Source organism: Astyanax mexicanus, chromosome 8, assembly GCF_023375975.1.
Source record: "Astyanax mexicanus isolate ESR-SI-001 chromosome 8, AstMex3_surface, whole genome shotgun sequence".
In the NCBI taxonomy this organism is placed as follows: Eukaryota; Metazoa; Chordata; class Actinopteri; order Characiformes; family Acestrorhamphidae; genus Astyanax; species Astyanax mexicanus.
The window spans coordinates 52,002,015-52,021,804 of NC_064415.1; the positions used below are offsets into that span (position 1 = coordinate 52,002,015).

Here is a 19,790-nt window from a genome sequence, read left to right on the forward strand (position 1 = left end):
CCAGGAGGTCACAAAAGAACCCAGAAGAACATTTAAAGAACTGCAGGTCTTATTTGCCTCAGTTAATGTCAGTGTTAATGATTCAATAATAATAAAGAGACTGGATGAAAATGGTCTCCATGGAAGCGTTCCAAGACAAAATCATTTACCAAAAAAAGATGTAATCCTTATTTGAAATATGTGTTTACATCTACTTTTACATCTAATTTGAATGAAGCTGGGAATATTATGGGGTTTTCCACCTTATAATTATGCTTATGCTTTGTTCCATCTTCTGCAAAGCTTCCACAAAGCTGCTTGTGGTTTTTCCTGAGGTTAAGTGAACATGATGTCGATGAGTCAGAGCCTCCACACCCTCCCCAAAAGACAATATTTGGCAGCACCAGTCTCACTTCTGCAGAAACGAAACTAACCAGTGCTCTCCGGGTTTGGTGCTGCTCGGTTCTCCTTTATTCACCAGAATGGAGGAAACGGGTAAAGAGATCTCGGGTCAGACTCTAGATGTAAGTGCTGCTGCTGCTGAAGTCTCAGCTGCAGGCGTGGAGTGTGATGCGTGTGAGGGACGGAAGCGTAAAGCTGGGCAGACCTGTTTGGAGTGTTTGGCCTCATGTTGTGTGCCTCATCTGGACCTGCACAACAACAGACTGCATGGTGGGAAAAGACACAAGCCAGTGGAGGCGACTGAAAAGCTGCAGGAGATAACCTGCCCCAAACACGGAAAACTGCTGGAGGTCTTCTGCCGCACGGATCAGCAGTGTATCTGTTACCTGTGCATCACCAACGCCCACAGGACACATGACGTCATCTCCACTGAGGTCGTAGTGGCTGAGAAGAAAGTATGAAATTGTCTTGCTCTAGATCTGCAGTTGCACAGTTAATCCTAAAGCCCAAGATTTGTTGTTTGGTGCATTTGTAATCATGCATGTAACTTATGGCACTTGTTAAAACTTGTTAAATATAATGAGGCTGCAAGTTATTTCCTGCAGGCTTGAGTCTAATCACTGCAGTGCAAGTTTCAAGTCTCTGGGTTGCAAGTCTAAGAGGTCAAATCTAAGGGGTGTTAGTTTGAAATAAGTCTTGAGTCTCTGGGCTGTGAATCTGAGTCAAGTATTGAGTCGTTAAAGAGTAAATCATGCATCAAATTTCTAGACTGCAACCCTAAAGTGCAACCATAAGTCTTAGGATTTTAGGGTGTGAGTCTTAGGCAAGTCTTGAGTCTTTAGAGTGTTTAAAGTCTGAACCATGTCTCTGTGGTGTGAGCCCAAGTCCTTTGAGAGTCCTTTGAGAGTCTCAGAATTTAAGGAGTCTATGCTTAGTCTGGAGTCTCTTTGGTATGAGTCTTATCCAAAAATGTAAGTCCTTAGATTGTAAGTCTGAATCACGCCTCGGTGGTGTGAGCCCAAGTTGAGTCTTTAGACTGAGAGTCTGAGCCAAGCTAAGTCTCATATTTTAGGTATGAGTCTAAGTTAAGTCTTGAGTCTTTAGAGTGTAAGTCTGAATCATGTCCCTGTGGTTTGAGCCCAAGTTGAGTCTTTTGACTGAGAGTCTGACCCAAGCTGAGTCTCAATATTTTAGGTATGAGTCTAAGTTAAGTCTTGAGTCTCTTTGTTGTGAGTCTTAGACTAGAGCCCAAGCCTAAGCTAGGTCTCAATATTTTAGGTATGAGTCTTAGCCAAGTCTTGAGTCCTTGGAATGGTAGTCTAAGCCACATCTCGGTGGTGTGAGCCCAAGTTGAATCTTTTGACTGAGTGTCTGAGCCAAGCTAAGTCTCAGAATTTAAGGTATGTGTCTCAGCTAAGTCTTGAGTCTCTTTGGTGTGAGTCTTAGCCATGTTTTTAGTCTCTAGAGTAGAAAAAAACTAGATAAATATCTATAAAATATACATACATAAATATATAGATAATGTATCCCTAAACTAGAGTCTGAGGCAAATTTTAAGTTCCTTTGAGCTAAGCCTAACGTGGGTCCCAGTTGAATAAATTTTGAGTCTTAGTAGTTGAGTCTTCACAAAGTGAGTTTGATTCAAATGCACAGGATTGCATTTCATCTGGGATCAGCATGGTATTCACGCCTAAATGAAATGTAATCACTGTACAATCAGAACCCACTACTGATCTTGGGGTGGGGTTGAGAAATGTCATGTAATAGTGGTTTTGCATTTCATTTTGGCACATATTCTGCATGTTAGTGAGGAAAAGCAATGCATCTTGTGGATTTAATTTACATTTTTCCATGGCAGTGTTTGCTTTTCAATTTGGCACTAATTTCTCTCCATATCCAGCAGCCATTTTTGTAATTCCCCTGCCTGGTTTGCAGATTCAACTGGACAAAATGCAAAAGAGGACCTCTGAGAGAATTCAGACATGGGAGAAGGCAGAGGAAGATCTGAGGCACGCTATTAAGACTTTCAAGGTAAGAAAAGTCTCGTCATTCCTGAAGGCAAACAAAGACAATAGTGGATGTCCACAGAATGTCTTTGAGTGCATTTTAGAGTCATGCCTAACTGTAAATGATCTCTCACCAAGAAGTATACTACCCAGTCGTTTCAATGGCTGGACAAGACATGCACAAATGCAAACAATGTACTTCATTAAATCAAGTATTGGGCAAAAAGAGTAGTCAAAACGAGCAGGGTTAACAACGGTAAGCAACAGCAAGAGGGAGAAAACATACAATATATAATAAACAGTCCAAGGGTCATACACAGAAAAGGCAGTATCAGAGGGTAGGCAAAAAAAAATCAGAGTTGGAAAATACAAAAACAAGGTCGGAAATGAGAGAGTTAATACAGGAAAGATAAAACACTTTGTACAAAACAAAAAATGAGTAGTAAGAGAACTTAGGGGGTATATATAGTGTGTGTAACATGTGTAATCAATATTCAGGTGATTTACTTCATGGTAGTGCCAATTGCATTGTCATGTGAATGTAAAAGGGAGTGATGTCAGTTTGTGGTGCATTCTGGGTATCGTAGTCCAGACGCTGGAGATCGCAGGTAGAGCTGAGACTGAGAGAGACGGAAGTGCAAGACATTAAAGATTGTAGTTTTTGAGAGCTTTTTTTAGGGCAGAGTGGGAAGCAATTTGCACTTTCTTGTGCAAGACCCAACGTCTAATTAGACCTGGGTCACACCTGTAATAATTTACATATCTGCCTAGGACACAACTGTGAATGTGAAGCTTTGCAGCAATCGGGGGTGTATTATTATTATTTATGTTATCATGGTGTATTTTTTTAGAATCTGGGGATAAACATTGAAGAATAATGTTGTCATAGCTGGACATGTACTGGACATGAGTAGTCTAAATGAGCAGGGTCAACACCTGTAAACAACAGCAAGAGGGAGTAAAAATACAAAACAGGATAAAGAGTACAAGGGTCTAACACAGGCAAGGCAGTATCAGAGGGTAGGCAAAAATCAAGGGTCAAAAAGTACAAAAACAAGGTATACATATAGTGCATGCAACAGGTGAAATCAATATTCAGGTGACTTTTTTTCAGATTACACTACACAATCTCCCTGCTAAATCTGTGGTCTTGTATTGTTTGATACAGAAGTCAGCAGAGGAGGCAGAGCTGAAGAGTGACAGACTCTTCACTGAGTTGATCTGCTGTATGGAGAAGATGCAGAAGGTGGTGAAGGATCTGATACTGGCTCAGAAGGATGCTGTAGTAAAGGAGGCTGAGGAACTCGTTGGGAAAGTGCAGGAGAACATCGGCGCTCTGATGGGGAGAGATGCTGAACTACAGAACCTGAAGCAGCTCTCTCAGCAACACAACCATATACAGTTCCTCCAGAGTCAGGTATCAATACACTAGTTTTGCTAGCATTGTAATTCTATTCATATTACACTGCCTGGCCAAAAAAAATAGGTCACACACTCTAATATTTCATCGGACCGCCCTTAGCTTTGAATGCGGCATTGTTAGCATTCACTGCGGCATTTATTACTATAAGCTTCTGCAATATCACAAGATTTATTTCAATCCAGTGTTGCATTCATTCATTTTTCACCAAGATCTTCCAGCAGCATTGATGACGGTAGAGTCTGACCACTGCACAAAGCAGCTCTTCTCCATCCAGCACATCCCAAAGATTCTCAATGAGGTTAAGATCTGGACTCTGTGGTGAACTCTCTCTCAATCCATGTGTGAAAATGATGATCTCATGCTCCCGGAATCACTAAATCATAATTTAATCATATTCAGTTTTTCTACAGGTCTTTAAGTGTTATGTTACAGGTAAAGAAAAAAAAAAACAGTTTCAATTTTAAAAACATAGTTTTAAATGAATGTGGTGTTATGTGCATTAGTGCGCAGTACAAATCAAAAGTATGGACACACCTCTTCTCAATTAATATGATTTCTTTCTTTTTATGATTTTTTTGCATTGTAAATGTAATATGAAGACAATTAAAATGTGTGAAATAAAGTGAGGTGCAGCACATCAGTTCCAGATCATTAGCCCATGGTTAGAGAGGAATCCGGAAGAACCTGTCTTATTAAAATCTCAGACTTTAGTTTGATTTTCTCGCTGAAGTCTCAGACAGTCCTATCTATTTGAGATTTATTTATTTAATTGGTTTTCTGAGAACAATATAGAACACAGGCAACATGATGCTTGCTCTTACAGCACCCCTATTGCACCCCTATTTTTTTACAATATAATTTTACAATACTAAAATAACTTTTTTCAGTTTTATTTTTTATTTTTTATTATTATTTTTTTTTTGCTTAAATTCCCTGGCACTTTACTGCAACATGTTGCAGTTGTCTGGTTATTAACAATACCAGAAGAGCTTAAATGGCAAAACAAAGGGCAAAAAATGGGGTTGTTCCAAAACTTTTGACCATTTCTGTATTAATGCCTTGAATGTTTATTCACCTCAATCAAAATAGTTGAGTAATGTTTGGAAGTATTCAGTTTTAACTATAAAAAACAGTCTTACATTTATTGAGCTCAAACTAACTGTGTTTACACTATTGTATATAGTAAATATGTGTATATTATATAAAAAAAATGTATTCACAAGTTGTCCTTATTCTTTCACATGATTATATATTAAATAATGTATATGTATATGTAAAGTAAATGTTTTTGTTCTTCCCTACAGAGTGCTTATTCCATCTCCCCCCTTATGAAGGTCATCCGTCCCCCCGCTCTGTCAGTCCATCCCAACTGTTCGTTTGAGCCGACTACTGACGCTGTTTCAGAGCTCATTAAAAAACTGAACTTATTCTACCAGTGGAGCTTCATTACAATCTCTGAGAGAGGTAAGTCAGTCGCAAGACTAAAATATATATACAGGGGTTGGACAATGAAACTGAAACACCTGTCATTTCAGTGTGGAAGGTTTCATGGATTAATTGGAGCAGCCTGGTGGTCAATCTTCATTAATTGCACATTATTGCACCAGTAAAAGCAGAGTGTGAAGGTTGGTTCAGTTAGCAGGGTAAGAGTTTTGCACAGTTTTACTCAAAATATTGCAATGCACACAACATTATTGGTGACATACCAGAGTTCAAAAGAGGACAAATTGTTGCTGCAAGTCTTTGTGATGTATCAAGAGCCACGGTATCCAGGGTAATGTCAGCATACCATCAAGAAGGCCCAACCACATCCAACAGCATTAACTGTGGATGCAGGAGAAAGCTGTTCATTGCCCAACCCCTGTATATTGAAATTGATTCTCAGACAAGCGAGCTTAAGTCCCTGTGTAAAGCTTGTGTATCCACAAAACTGTACAAAAATTCTATTTCTGTTTTTTTTTTTTTTAGTGAAAAACACAGGTATTGTTTCTTCGCCGCTACCAAGAACACGCCAGGAGCTCTTAAAATGTGAGTTTGTATTTAAAAAATTGGAAACGCTTACTTTAAATAATACCTATATATTGCTTCGTAACCTATTTACAAGCACTAAATAATGCATTTATAAAGCAATAGTTGAAGACAGTTTATGAAATACATGAGATGTGGTGGTGGTAGCATCATGGTTTGGGCCTGTTTTGCTGTATCTGGGGCAGGATGGCTTGTCATCATATGAAGTGTGGAAAAAAGGTGGGAAACAGAACAAAGGAAATGCCACAAAATGGCTTGTACCAACAAAAGACAGCTTTTAAGTTCAAATAAACCAAACTAAAACACAACCAAACTCAAACTTCTTTTTGTGTGGCTTTCTTTTCAGACCTAGTTCCTTCTTTTGAGATCACCTTTTTCTTTTCTTTTTTAAACCCTCTAGTACCGGTCACCCCTCTGTGAAGGTGCAACAGTGAGGTCTGGTTTGACTGAGGTTTATATAGGGTAGTGCACAGGTGCAGCTGGTTGACGCTAATCACTGCCGGGGATTCTGGGAGTTGGAGTTTTGGGATCCCACTCTGCCATTTCCTCCCCTATGTCTACTAGTCCCCCTGCTGGCAGCCCGTGCAACACTGCCCATCACAGCAACAAAGACAATCTTTTAAACTTATGTATTTAAACTCAAAGCTTTTTGGGAAAAAACTCGTATAACTGGCTTGTTCTTTTCTTACGTCATGCCTTAGCTCGTTCATTATTTGCTAAGATTGACCATTTTCGAAAAACGCACCCCAGATTTTTTTGGTCAAGTTCATGCAAAGTCTAAAATAGTTTTAAGGAGTTTTAAACACCATTGTTTCTTCATTTCAGCCTTATTCTAATGATGTCATTCTCAAATAACAACTTTCCTCTTTCTGTCACCACAGACGCAACCAAGCTAACTGTGGATCCAGACTCAGTGCACGATAAAATCCATCTGAGCGAGGACGACGCGGTGCTCACAGCCGTTCGAGAATCAGAGATTTACTTTTTTCACACTAAGAGGTTCGAGAAGAGGCAGCAGGCGTTATGCAAAGAGGGCCTGCGGGGGTCTCCACGATACTGGGAGGTGAACTGCGGTAACGGGGGAACGTGGGTCTCCATCGGCGTCTCCTACAAAGGGATCCGCAGGAGTGGAGAACACGCTCCTCTGTTTGGAAGATGCAAAAACTCATGGGCCTTGCGCAAATACGGGTTTTCATACTATTTCTGGCACGATAATAAAGAAACATCCATCAAATCTTCATCCCTGTCCCCCAAAATAGGAGTGTATCTGGATCACAATGCTGGAGTTCTGGCCTTCTACACTGTCTCAAAGTATACGAGCCTCCTCTACAAGGTTCAGACTACGTTTACAGAGCCGGTTTACGCTGGTTTTGGACTGTCAGGGATCGGCTCCCAAATTCAGCTGTGTGATTTAGATTCAGAAGACTAGACTCCAAATGAAAGGCAATGCCAAATATGTTGGCATGAGAATGAGAGGTAGAATAAGTGGCTGTTAGATTCATTATTGTAGATAAGGATAAGGCCAACAGCTTGTATTTTTATGCACAAGGTCAGAATTAAGACAATATAATCAAGCATACTTCTTTTTAACTGAGATAAACTTGCTGATAAGGCACAATTTAATCTGATATATTAGGCAGATAATACACTGCTATAAACAAACTGCTGCTCTTTGCTGTTTGCTGTTTACACACCGAGCACAGTATGTGCAGCGCTCGCTGCTCACAGCCGTGAGACTCTTTTTTTTTTTCAATGGGAAACATGTTTTCAATGTTTCCCATTGAAAACATCATGTTTAAAAGCACAGCCGCCAATTTTTTAGCCTTCACTGCTAAAGCAGCTTCACACTGCACAGATATACAGTATGTGCTGGAATACAGAGTCTTCTTGCTATATTTACTTTTTTTTTTTTTGCTCCTGCGCCAGACATCTCTGACCAATCAGAAGAGACCACGTGTTTGTGTGGTTTATTGGTGCACATTTTGGTGTGTTAGGTTAGGTTTATGCTTAATCAAATTAAAATCAAGGTAAATGTAAGAAACACTTGCAGAAGTTATAAGTTATAAGTCTAGTCAATTAAATTTTTATTCTTAATAGCCAGGTTTGGACAGACCTTATATTTAATAATTTCATTATTTTTAAATGTTCTGCATTGTAGCTTAATACAATAAGTCTATGAAGAAAACCATAGTGAATTATTTACTAAAGATAAAATGTTAAACAAACCAGGGTATGTTTTATTTTTTCCATTCTTGACACTAGGAACCTCTCATCTGGAATTCAGTCTTTCAGTTAACAGCTGTGCTGTGCTGTCTTGTCTCTTAATGTGTTTGAGAGCATCGGTTGTAAAGTTGTAAAGAAGGAAGAGTTGATATAGAGTAAATAGCTCTATTTGAGTAATGTTCTAATTTATATTATGGCCAGAACTACTCAACTAAGTAAAGAAAAAAAAACTGAAGAAAGAAATGAAGGTCAGTTAATCCAAGTTGCAAAGACCATTAAAAAAATTATGATGAAACTGGCTCTCATCAGGACCACTCCAGGAATAGAAGAGCAAGAGTTATCTTGGTTGCACAGGAAGTTCATTAAAGTTAACAGCCTCAAAAACCATAAGTTAACAGCTCCCCAGATAAGAGCACCTAAATGCTTCCAGTATACCAAGTGATGAAGTAGTTCATATGTTTTTTTTCAGCTGTTGTTTTTCATGATTTGAAAATGCCCAACGTACTCTGATTGGGTAGTCATGGATGCAATTTCGAATTATATCCAAAAGAGGGCAGCACCTTGCTGATTTTTTTGCAAAAATGGGTTCATGAAGGGTATGCTTACTATCAGAACAGTAATAAAGTGTAATTATCCATATATAATAAGCTACGGTAAGTTATTATGTAATGATGTTAAAGCTATTAATACTAATTCTCCTAATGATATGGCGTGGCATTATGCATTATTCATTATATGACAGGGATTTACCAGGGGTTTAGTAAAACTCTTTTAGGCCATTTAACCCTGTCTTCAGTTTATTATCATTACTATGCATTGATTTTTTTATGCTAGTTTGGTGATTTGGTTTGAGTTTCACACCTGGATCTTGGTGTGACGTCTTGTCTGGTTATTGTAGAATTATGAAGCATTTTGTGTATCTTGTCTTTTCTGGTTATTATTATTATATCTGTTCTATTGGGTTTTTTTTTACCTTGATTTTTGGAATTTCCTTGTCTGCTTTTGTCTGCCTGTACTTTATATTAGTTTTTTTTTTTAGATCTATAATTTTAGTTCCTCTACACTTAATACAGTTCAGGTATCGTTATCAATAATAATAACCTTGGTAATTAACTCTATGTAGACAAGTACAGGGGTCGTACAACCTGGTGGTCAATCTTCATTAATTGCACATTGCACCAGTAAGAGCAGAGTGCGAAGGTTCAATTAGCAGGGTAAGAGCACAGTTCTGCTCAAAATATTGTAATGCACACAACATGTGTGAGTGTTCAAACATACCAGAGTTTAAAAGAGGACAAACTGTTGGTGCACGTCTTGCTGGCGCATCTGTGACCAAGACAGCAAGTCTTGTGTATCAAGAGCCACGGTATCCAGGGTAATGTTAGCATACCACCAAGAAGGACCAACCACATCCAACAGGATTAACTGTGGACGCTGTAAGAGGAAGCTGTCTGAAAGGGATGTTCGGGTGCTAACCCGGATTGTATCCAAAAAACATAAAACCACGGCTGAACCCAAATCACGCAGAATTCAATGTGCACCTCAACTCTCCTGTTTCCACCAGAACTGTCCGTCACCACAATCAATTATTGTGGTGTAAAACCAGGTGTTTCAGTTTCATTGTCCAACCCCTGTATGTCCTACTGCAAATAATAATTTTGCCACAAGCTGGTATTTTGGGATTTTTTTTAAATATATGACTGTGCTACAGTGCATTCAGACAGTGAGTCAGTGGTTAAACAAAACAGAAGCGTAAGTTCAGTTTAGCGAGTTTTTAAAACAGAAAAACAGATCCCCTGCTGTGTATCAGAAACATCATTAGGTATTAATCTCTTCTGACATAAGCGTTGGCTGCTACTGTCACAGATGCACTTCAAACGAAATGAAACGTACTGCTGGGTTCTGTTCTTCTGGCTGCTACTGAAGGTCTTTCTTCCCGTTTCATTGCACCCACAGCTGTGGAGGTGGAGTGTGAAGTGAAACACAGAGTTAAAAGAGCAAATCTGGGAGCAAATCGTGTGGAAAATTCTTCTATGATCCCAAACATAGTCAAACTGAACACAGTAAATATACATTGGTGTAAAAAAGTATTTACCCTCGTTATAGATTTATTTATTTATTTATTTATTTATTATTATTATTTTTTTTTACATTTTTCAGATTATCATACAAACTTTAATATCAGACAAATATAATATCAGAGTAAATATTTTTAAATGACGAATTTGTTTATTAGTTGAAAAAGCCCTGTGTAAAAAAAAAAAGTGTTTTTCCTTTTATAAATTAATTACTATGATTAATTACACAATTTGGAAAGCTGAGTTCAATTTCACTACTAACCACAACCACAAGGCCTGATTACTGATTACTGCCAGACCTGTAGAATCAAGAAATCACTTAAATAGATCCTGTCTGACAACAAGAAGCAGCTAAAATCTGAAGAAATTTAAAAACAGATGAGAAAACAAAATCATTGATCATCTACCAGTTTAGAAAAGGATATAAAGTCATTTCTAAAGCTTTGGGACTCCAGAGAACCACAGTGAGAGCTATTATTCACAAATGGAGAAAACATGGAACACTGGTGAACCTTCCCAGGAGTGACCGGCCGACCAAAATTACTCCAAAAGGGCATGAACAATTCATCCAGGAGGTCACAAAATAACCCAGAACCACATTTAAACAAATGCAACTGGTGTCACTCGCCTCAGTTAAGATCAGTTTTAATTGATTCAATAATAAGATAAAAACACATTTGCCAAAAAAACATCTTGATGATCTCCAGGACTTTGGATGAATATTCTTTGGACTGATGTGATAAAAGTTGTCCTGTTACATCTAAATCTAACACATAATTTCAGAAAAAAAAGAGCATCATACTGAACGTAAAACATGGCAGTGGTAGTGTGATGGTCTGGGGTTGCTTTGCTGATTCAGGGCCTGGACAGCTTGCCAAAAGTTTGGACACACCTTCTCTTTTTCAATGCGTTTTCTTTATTTTCATGACTGATATTTACATTGTAGATTCTCACTGAAGACATCAAAACTATGAATGAACACATGTGGAGTTTTATGTACTTAACAAAAAATGAGCTAAACCTCCACAGTCACCGGACCTGAACCCAATCCAGATGGTTTGGGGTGAGCTGGAGCACAGAGTGAAGAAGGCAAAGGAGCCAACAAGTGCTAATAAACACCTCGGGGAACTCCTTCCTTCAAGACTGTTGGAAAACCATTTCAGATTTCAGGTGGCCACCTCTTGAAGCTCATTGAGAGAATGATGCCAAGAGTGTGCAAAGCAGTAATCAGAGCAAAGGGTGGCTATTTTTAAGAAACTAGACTATATATATATATTTTTTTTTAGTTATTTTACCATTTTTTGTTAAGTACATAAAACTCCACATGTGTTCATTCATAGTTTTGATGCTTCAGTGAGAATCTACAATGTAAATAGTCATGAAAATAAAGAAAACGCATTAAAAAAGAGGTGTGTCCAAACTTTTGCCCTGTACTGAGTGAGAGATCATAAAAGAGATTATGCAAAACATGTATCACATGTTCCTGAGGTTAAGTGAACATGATGTCGATGAGTCAGAGCCTCCACACCCTCCCCAAGAGACAATATTTGGCAGCACCAGTCTCACTTCTGCAGAAACGAAACTAACCAGTGCTCTCCGGGTTTGGTGCTGCTCGGTTCTCCTTTATTCACCAGAATGGAGGAAACGGATGAAGAAATCTCGGGTCAGACTCTAGATGTAAGTGCTGCTGCTGCTGAAGTCTCAGCTGCAGGCGTGGAGTGTGATGCGTGTGAGGGACGGAAGCGTAAAGCTGAGCAGACCTGTTTGGAGTGTTTGGCCTCGTATTGTGAGCCTCATCTGGACCTGCACAACAGACTGCATGGAGGGAAAAGACACAAGCTGGTGGAGGCGACTGAAAAGCTGCAGGAGATAACCTGCCCCAAACACGGAAAACTGCTGGAGGTCTTCTGCCGCACGGATCAGCAGTGTATCTGTTACCTGTGCATCACCAACGCCCACAGGACACATGACGTCATCTCCATCGAGGTGGAGGTGGCTGAGGCACATGTAGGTATAATGAGGCCTTTTCTATTTTGCTTTTTTGTCATACTAAAAATGTTCTGATTATCAAACTAACCTTAGTATCAGACAAAGAAAACCTGAGTAAATAAAAAAAACAATCTCTCCGTTGGAATTTTGGTCCACTCTTCTTTACAGGATTGTTTTAATTCAGTCACATTAGAGCATTTTCCAAAAAGAACCACCTGTTTAAAATCATGCCACAGGATCTCAATCCGACTTTGACTAGGACACTCCCAAATCTTCATTTATTATTATTTTTTTTAAAGCCATTCAGAGGTGGACTTGTTTTTGTGCTTTGGGTCATTGTCCTGCTGCAGAACCCAAGTACACCTGAGCTTGAGGTCACAAACAGATGGCCAGATATTCTCCTTCAGGATTGCCTGGTAAACAGAAGAGTTCCTGGTTCAATTCATTAAAGCAAGTTTGTCCAGGCCCTGAAGCAGCAAAGCATCCCCAGACCATCACACACTACCACCACCATGTTTTACATTAGGTATTATGAAATTATGTGTCGGTTTTATGGCAGATGTAAAGGGACACACACCTTCCAAAAAGTTCTGCTTCTGTCACGTCAGTCAAAACTATATTTACACAAAATAGTGGAGATCATCAAGAGGTTTTTTGGTAAATGTGAGACAGGCCGTTGTGTTTTTTTTTTGTGTTTTTGTCTTGGAACACTCTCATGGAGACCATTTACGACCATTTTTTAAAAATTATTAAATCATTAACACTGGCCTCAACTGTGTTCTTTAAATGTTTTTCTTTGTTATTTATTTTAATGTTGACATTGGCTAAAGTATCTTTTACTAACCATGAAGGCTTTGTTTGAGAATTTAAAGGGTAGCATTAAATCACTTTGCCAATGTTTTATAAATCAAACCATGAAGCACTGCTCTAAATGATTTCTTGTGGCTAGCTGTGTAGCCGTTAGCTTGCTAACTAGCAGACATACATAACAGATAGAGTAGTTTACTACAAAATACTCCAATCTGGATGCTCCACACTGTCATATAAGGTCATTTGCCATTTTCCCAATACTGACTTGTAAGTAAATTCTATTTTTCTGTTTATTTTGTTTCCAGATGAAGACTGGGATGATACAGAGAGAGATCGCCAACAGAGTTAAAACCAGAGAAAAGGAAGTGCAAGTAATACAACAGGCAGTTGAAGCCTTCAAGGTTTGTTCATTAATAATTATTCATATTACAGTTTTTATATTACTGATTTAAATGTACACTGATATGAGAAATGGTTATTGAGCTACACATACAGAGGTAGTGTAAAACGCATATTGTAGAGTTGGAGAGGTTCCTAATGGTGTCCAAATTTTGCTGTACAGGGTTTAATATTGATTGCATGTCCGTTAGCATCCCACACATTTTTAAATAGGCAGTCAAATCTGGCGAGGCAGCTGGCTTTTTTATGGTATCTCTGTCTTTGTCATGGCTAAACAAGACTCAGAAAGACTCAAATGTGAATCAAATGCAAGCGGATAGTCAAAACGAGCAGGGTCACTACCAGTAAACAGCAGCCAGAGAGAATAAACATACCATAAACGACAAAAATCAGAGTCGAAAGGCAAAGAGACAGGGTCGTAACGGAATGTCAAAAACCAGCAATGAGGTAACGCTTTATGAACAGGTGGAATCAATACTCTGGTGATTGACCTTCCAGTTATGCCCTGTGCAGTGTGTGAGAGACAGGACCTTCAAGGCCATCTTTTGAGAAAGCAGCAGTAAGTGGATGAGCATTGTTCTATTGAAATAGTGCACAGCCACAGCTTGATGCTACACTATGATCACACAATCACATGACCAGACCTGCCATTGATAAAACAAATTGTTGGTTGCTACTGAACGCTCTTTTAACAATTGCACAGCTACACAAAACAATTGCAGTAACTGTGTAAATATTCAAGCAAAAGATTATTGCAAGACACCATTAGGAACCTCTACAATTCTATGCTGAGATGTCTAGCATGTTAGGTTACACAAGGGTTACACACAACTTCCAAATTTGTTCTTTTCTTTTCGATTGTTATTGGTTCTACAAAATAACATTACAATCTGATGATGAATTTATATGTACCAGGAGTTGGACAATGAAACTTAAACACCTGGTTTCAGACCACAATAATTTATAGTTCTGGTGGAAACAGGAGAGTTGAGGTGCACATTGAATTCTGCTGTGATTTGAGCAGCCGTGGTTTTATAGAGTTTTTTGGATACAATCCGGGTTAGCACTCGAACATCCCTTTCAGACAGCTTCCTCTTACAGCGTCCACAGTTAATCCTGTTGGATGTGGTTGGTCCTTCTTGGTGGTATGCTGACATTACCCTGGATACCGCGGCTCTTGATGCATCACAAAGACTTGCTGTCTTGGTCACAGATGCTCCAGCAAGACGTGCACCAACAATTTGTCCTCTTTTGAACTCTGGTATGTCACTTATAATGTTGTGTGCATTGCAATATTTAGAGCAGAACTGTGCTCTTACCCTGCTAATTGAACCAACCTTCACACTCTGCTCTTACTGGTGCAATGTGCAATTAATGAAGATTGGCCACCAGGCTGCTCCAATTTAGCCATGAAACCTCCCACACCAAAATGACAGGTGTTTCAGTTTCATTGTCCAACCCCTGTATATGTATATGTATAATACTTTTGAAAAAGTGATTCTGAACAGTTGATGTTCTTGTATTTTTGTCTGAATGTGATGTTTGAGCAGATATTGGCCGAGAACGCAGTAGAGAAGAGTGAGAGACTGTTTAGGGAGATGATCCAGTCCATGCAGGAGAGGCAGTGTACAGTAAAGGATATGATCAGAGCTCAGGAGGAAGATATGGTGAAGAAGGCTACTGAAGTCCTAGGCAGACTGCAGGAGGAGCTGGGTCAGCTGCAGAGGAGAGACGCTAAACTACACTACCTCAAGGAGATCTCTCAAGCAAACCAGAACATCCTGTTTTTACTGGTAAGATCTTTACTTTGAGAGACAGGTGATCCACAATTGATGCTTACATACTGTAGATCCACCCTGGCTCAAATACCAAGACACTTTTCAAAAGAACGTAGGCCCAATTCATTAAACACTAAATGTATGAATTAAACTGTATGTGAAATAATGTGACACAACATGAATCCTTAAAACAGACCAACTTTAAAACTCCCAAACTGTTACATAACATTCCTTCACTCATTATATAAAACGTTTTACAAAGTATTAAAACACCTGCTGATTCAATGTTTCTTTAACAGTAATCAATAGTATCAGAGTTGAAAGGGTACAGAAAAAGGGTCATAACGGAATGGCAAAAACAGGCAATGAGATAACTCTTTGTAAAGAGAGGAACCTACAATACTCTATGAGCACTGAATGGAGTGAAGGTGTATTTATAGGGAGGTAAACAGGTGTAATCAGTATTCTGGCGATTGTCCTACTGGTAGTGTTTTAAGCAGTTTCGTGAACATATTCTGTATTGCAGAGGTAACTCTTGCTCTTCCTTTCCTGTGACAGTCCTGATGAGAGCCAGTTTCATCATAATGTTTTGATGGTCTTTGCAATGAATTGATTCACCATCATGTCTTAGAGTATTTTTTTTTCTTTACTTAGTTGAGTAGTTCTTACCAGAATTAAGCAATAAAACACGCGAGGGAGTGTTATAACGGTTGTAGGCACGAGGCCACATGCTGAGAAAACACAATCTGTTTGGTTATAAGCACTCAGAGTTAAAATAGTTCCATTGCTGCTCTGTTGTGGTGGCCTCTATTTTTGGCCATTTCAGTCAAAATTGGGTAATCCAAGCTTACTATAAAAAGTGTAACAGCTTTACTCTATTGGAGACATGATGTTTCTGCACTGTGTCTATGGGATCCAGCAGCTCTCAGTTGTGTTTAATGACATCGCATTTGGTTTGTATTTGGTTTGTAAGTGCTGCATCATTGCTAGCTTACCTGTATGTGCCGGAATAATACATGAATACAGGTTACAGATGCTCTCAAACACATTAAGAGGAAGAGGTTCTGGTAATTAACTCTTCATAAGTTCAGCACAGCTGTTAACTAAAAGCCTGAATTCCAGGTGACTCTACCTCATAAAATGTGCAAAGCTGTCATCTAAGACAGAGGGGCTCCTTTGAAAAATGTAAAATATAAAACATATTCTGGTTTGTTTAACACTTTTTTTATTAATCAATTCCATATGTTTTTCTTCATAGTTTGCATGACTTTAATATTAATCTACAGTATAATGCAGAACATTTCTTAAATAATGACAAACCACTGAATTTAGGATGTGTTGAAACTTTCGACTGGTAAGTTCTAACCCTAAGTAGACATAAAAAGCTCTTTAAGGTGGACCTTCAAGGCTCTGTAATGTTCTAAAGAGCTGGACTTTTAAATGCATGATCCAAACAGAGCAAATATAAAAAGCGATGAACATTAACATGGATTTTAAATTTTCGTACAGCGTTTTTTGTCTGTTCCCGCCCTTCTTCCATCCATGGATGCTGCTGTGTTCTTTGTACATCCGTACTCGTCTTTTGAGTTTTCTGCTGAAGCTGTAGCAGATCTCATCAAACAGCTGGAGCACATCTGCCAGTCCTGCTTCACCACAATCTCTGAGAACGGTAAGCAGGACCTGAAACATCTGTCCTGTACAAATGGTATATTGTTTTATTGTTGATTTATAGTCTTTGCTTACTAAAAACATCTGTTTTTTTACAGTTAGAGAAGCAGTAAGTCTTCCAGCACCAGCTCTGAAGACACGGGAGGACTTCTTACAATGTTAGTTTCTATTCAATCTTTAAATTGATGAGAAAAATAACTTACGGTACAGGTCAAGAGTTTGGACACACCTTCTCTCTTTTTCAATGCGTTTTCTTTATTTTCATGACTATTTACTGTATTGTAGATTCTCACTGAAGCATCAAAACTATTAATGAACACGTGTGGAGTTTTATGTACTTAACAAAAAAAAAAGGTGAAATAACTGAAAACATGTTTTATATTCTAGTTTCTTCAAAATAGCCACCCTTTGCTCTGATTACTGCTTTGCACACTCATTTGGCATCATTCTCTCAATGAGCTTCAATCAAGAGGTGGCCACCTGAAATCTGAAATGGTTTTCCAACAGTCTTGAAGGAAGGAGTTCCCAGAGGTGTTTATTAGCACTTGTTGCCCCCTTTGTCTTCTTCACTCTGTTCTCCAGCTCACCCCAAACCTCAAATCTGGATTGGGTTCAGGTCCGGTGACTGTGGAAGACCAGGTCATTGATTTTTTGTTAAGTACATAAAACTCCACATGTGTTCATTCATAGTTTTGATGCCTTCAGTGAGAATCTACAATGTAAATAGTCATGAAAATAAAGAAAACGCACTGAAAAAGAGAAGGTGTGTCCACATTTTTGGCCTGTACTGTATATGTTTTCAATTAACACAGCATTCTCAGTCAAATATCAGTCAAAAGTTTGGACATTCAGTGGCTTTTCAACATTTTAAAATGCACTGTATTTTAATACTAAGTAAATAATAAACCATCCAAACTATGAAGACAAAAGGATGGAATTATTTAGTAAACCAGGATATGTTTTATATTTTAGACTCTTCAAAGTAGCACCTCTTGCTTAGATTAGACAGTTTTGCACATCTTGGCTTAATTTTCTCAGTCCGCTTTATAAGGTAGAGTCACCTGGAATTCAGGCTTTCAGTTAACAGCTGTGCTGAACTCATCAAGAGTTAATTACTAAAGAATTTCTTTTCTCTTAATATGTTTGAGAGCATCAGTTGTAAAGGTGTGAAGAGGTAGAGTTACAGTGGTATACAGTGAATAGCTCTATTTGAGTGATGTTCTAATGATCCATATTATGGCAAGAACTAATCAACTAAGTAAAGAATAAAAAATACTTTAAGAAATGAAGGTCAGTCAATCAAAACAAAAAAAAAGAACTTTAAAAGTATCCTCAAGTGCAGTCGAAAAAAGGACCATCAAAAATGTTATGATGAAACTGGCCCTCATCAGGATCGCCCCAGTAAAGAAAGAGGAAATACTTTTATGACAGCACTGTACTTCTGACTTTTTGCATGTTTTAATTGTGCTTCTTTTTGCTAATTACAGATGCGTGCAAGCTCACACTGAACCTCAACACAGCCCACGTATCCCTACGCTTGTCTAAGGAGAACAAGGAAGTGACCGCTGTAGTCGAGGCAGAAAATTATCTTGACCACCCGGACAGGTTTGACTGCAGAGCACAGATACTCTGCAATGAGGGTCTGCAGGGAAAAAGCCCCCAGTACTGGGAGGTGGAGTTTGGTGGCAGACACTGGGTTTGCATTGCTGTCTCCTACATCGGGATCCGTAGAAAAGGAAAGAATGGTCCACTCTTTGGTAGGAACCAAGATTCCTGGGGTCTGCGCTGTTGCGCCACTTCCTACCATTTCTGGCACAAGAATAAGAGCGTAACAGTGGACTACGAGCAGCCATGCTCTAAAATAGGAGTGTATCTGGATCATGAAGCTGGTGTTCTAGCTTTCTACAATGTGGTGGACAGCATGAGCCTCATCTACAAGGTCCAGACTAAGTTCACTGAGCCGGTGCACGCTGGGTTTGGACTGGCAGGGAAAGGAACTCATGTCAAACTTTGTAATGTAAATGAGGATGATGTTATTGAGGAAAAAACACTGTTTTCATACTTCAGCACATCAAGGCCACCATGGATGCAAAGTGCAGGGACGCATTAACAAATCTACTACACATTCACCAGCACCAGCTTTATCCACATCAATACAGTACCAGTCAAAGTTTGAACACATCATTCTACCAACTATTCTATAGCTCACCAGCGAGTTAGCGCAGCAGGATCCAACCATGTCCTTAAAAAAACTCAACTGAAATGACCAGTGACCTTAAAAAATGACCTTAAAATATGGTTTTATGAGGTAGAGTCACTTGGAATTCAGGCTTTCAGTTAACAGCTGTGCTGCTGAACTCCCTAAGAGTTAATTATTTGAATTTCTAGTCCATTGGGTTTGCATTGCTGTCTCCTACATTGGGATTAATAGGAAAGGAAGGAATGGTCCACTTTTTGGTAGGAACCGAGATGGGGTCTGCGCTGTTACGCCACTTCCTATAATTTCTGGCATTTCTGGAATTCAGGCTTTCAGTTAACAGCTGTGCTGAACTTGTCAAGAGTAAACTATTTGAATTTCTAGTCCTTTAAATGTGTTTGAGAGCATCAGTTGTAAAGTTGTGAAGAGGTAAAGTTACAAGTATACAGTGAATAGTGAATATTTGAGTTATTTTCTAATACTAATTACCCTAAGAAATGAATGTCCATGAAAACCATTAAAAGCATATTAAGTTTTATAAAAAGATTTTTTTTTTTGTATTTCTGTGCAGGGTATTCTGCAAAAGAAAAGTCTTAACTTCTCCTTCGTATTGCAAAACAGCATCATTGTCCTTGCTCAGTAAGTGGAAGTACAGTGTGACAAAATAAAGATTTGATCCCCTGCTGATTTTCTATATTCACTACCTTACAAAGACATAATATAGTTTCTTTTATGTTAGGTTTAACAGAGATAAAATATAAAAAAAAAATCCAAAACAAAAACATTAAATAAATGGTAGATGTTTATTTG

General features: G+C 38.7%; 2 protein-coding genes across 2 annotated transcripts; both read left to right on the forward strand.

The window, feature by feature from the left end:
- The first annotated feature begins 204 nt into the window (after positions 1 to 204).
- Positions 205 to 8,121, forward strand: LOC103026260 (tripartite motif-containing protein 16-like). Its single transcript, XM_022677947.2, has 6 exons — positions 205 to 836; positions 2,317 to 2,412; positions 3,556 to 3,804; positions 5,115 to 5,274; positions 5,779 to 5,838; positions 6,720 to 8,121. Exons 1-6 carry the CDS (start codon positions 462 to 464, stop codon positions 7,265 to 7,267), a joined length of 1,488 nt encoding a protein of 495 aa, XP_022533668.2. The 5' UTR covers positions 205 to 461; the 3' UTR covers positions 7,268 to 8,121.
- A 3,522-nt stretch (positions 8,122 to 11,643) lies between these two features.
- Positions 11,644 to 19,460, forward strand: LOC103026570 (tripartite motif-containing protein 16-like). Its single transcript, XM_022677668.2, has 6 exons — positions 11,644 to 12,146; positions 13,244 to 13,339; positions 14,888 to 15,130; positions 16,625 to 16,784; positions 16,882 to 16,941; positions 18,271 to 19,460. The coding sequence occupies exons 1-6, from the start codon at positions 11,775 to 11,777 to the stop codon at positions 18,891 to 18,893; spliced, it is 1,554 nt and encodes a 517-aa protein (XP_022533389.2). The 5' UTR covers positions 11,644 to 11,774; the 3' UTR covers positions 18,894 to 19,460.
- The last annotated feature ends 330 nt before the right edge of the window (positions 19,461 to 19,790 follow it).

What these genes read in the sequence shown, in the direction of transcription:
- LOC103026570 (XM_022677668.2), top strand. Translation starts at nt 11,775, where the DNA reads ATGGAGGAAACGGATGAAGAAATCTCGGGTCAGACTCTAGATGTAAGT. An exon ending in AGGCAGTTGAAGCCTTCAAG is followed by an intron (nt 13,340 to 14,887) that starts GTTTGTTCATTA and finishes ATGTTTGAGCAG; the next exon opens with ATATTGGCCGAGAACGCAGT. An exon ending in AGAACATCCTGTTTTTACTG is followed by an intron (nt 15,131 to 16,624) that starts GTAAGATCTTTA and finishes ATTTTCGTACAG; the next exon opens with CGTTTTTTGTCTGTTCCCGC.
- LOC103026260 (XM_022677947.2), top strand. Translation starts at nt 462, where the DNA reads ATGGAGGAAACGGGTAAAGAGATCTCGGGTCAGACTCTAGATGTAAGT. An exon ending in CATTACAATCTCTGAGAGAG is followed by an intron (nt 5,275 to 5,778) that starts GTAAGTCAGTCG and finishes TTTTTTTTTTAG; the next exon opens with TGAAAAACACAGGTATTGTT. An exon ending in ACGCCAGGAGCTCTTAAAAT is followed by an intron (nt 5,839 to 6,719) that starts GTGAGTTTGTAT and finishes CTGTCACCACAG; the next exon opens with ACGCAACCAAGCTAACTGTG.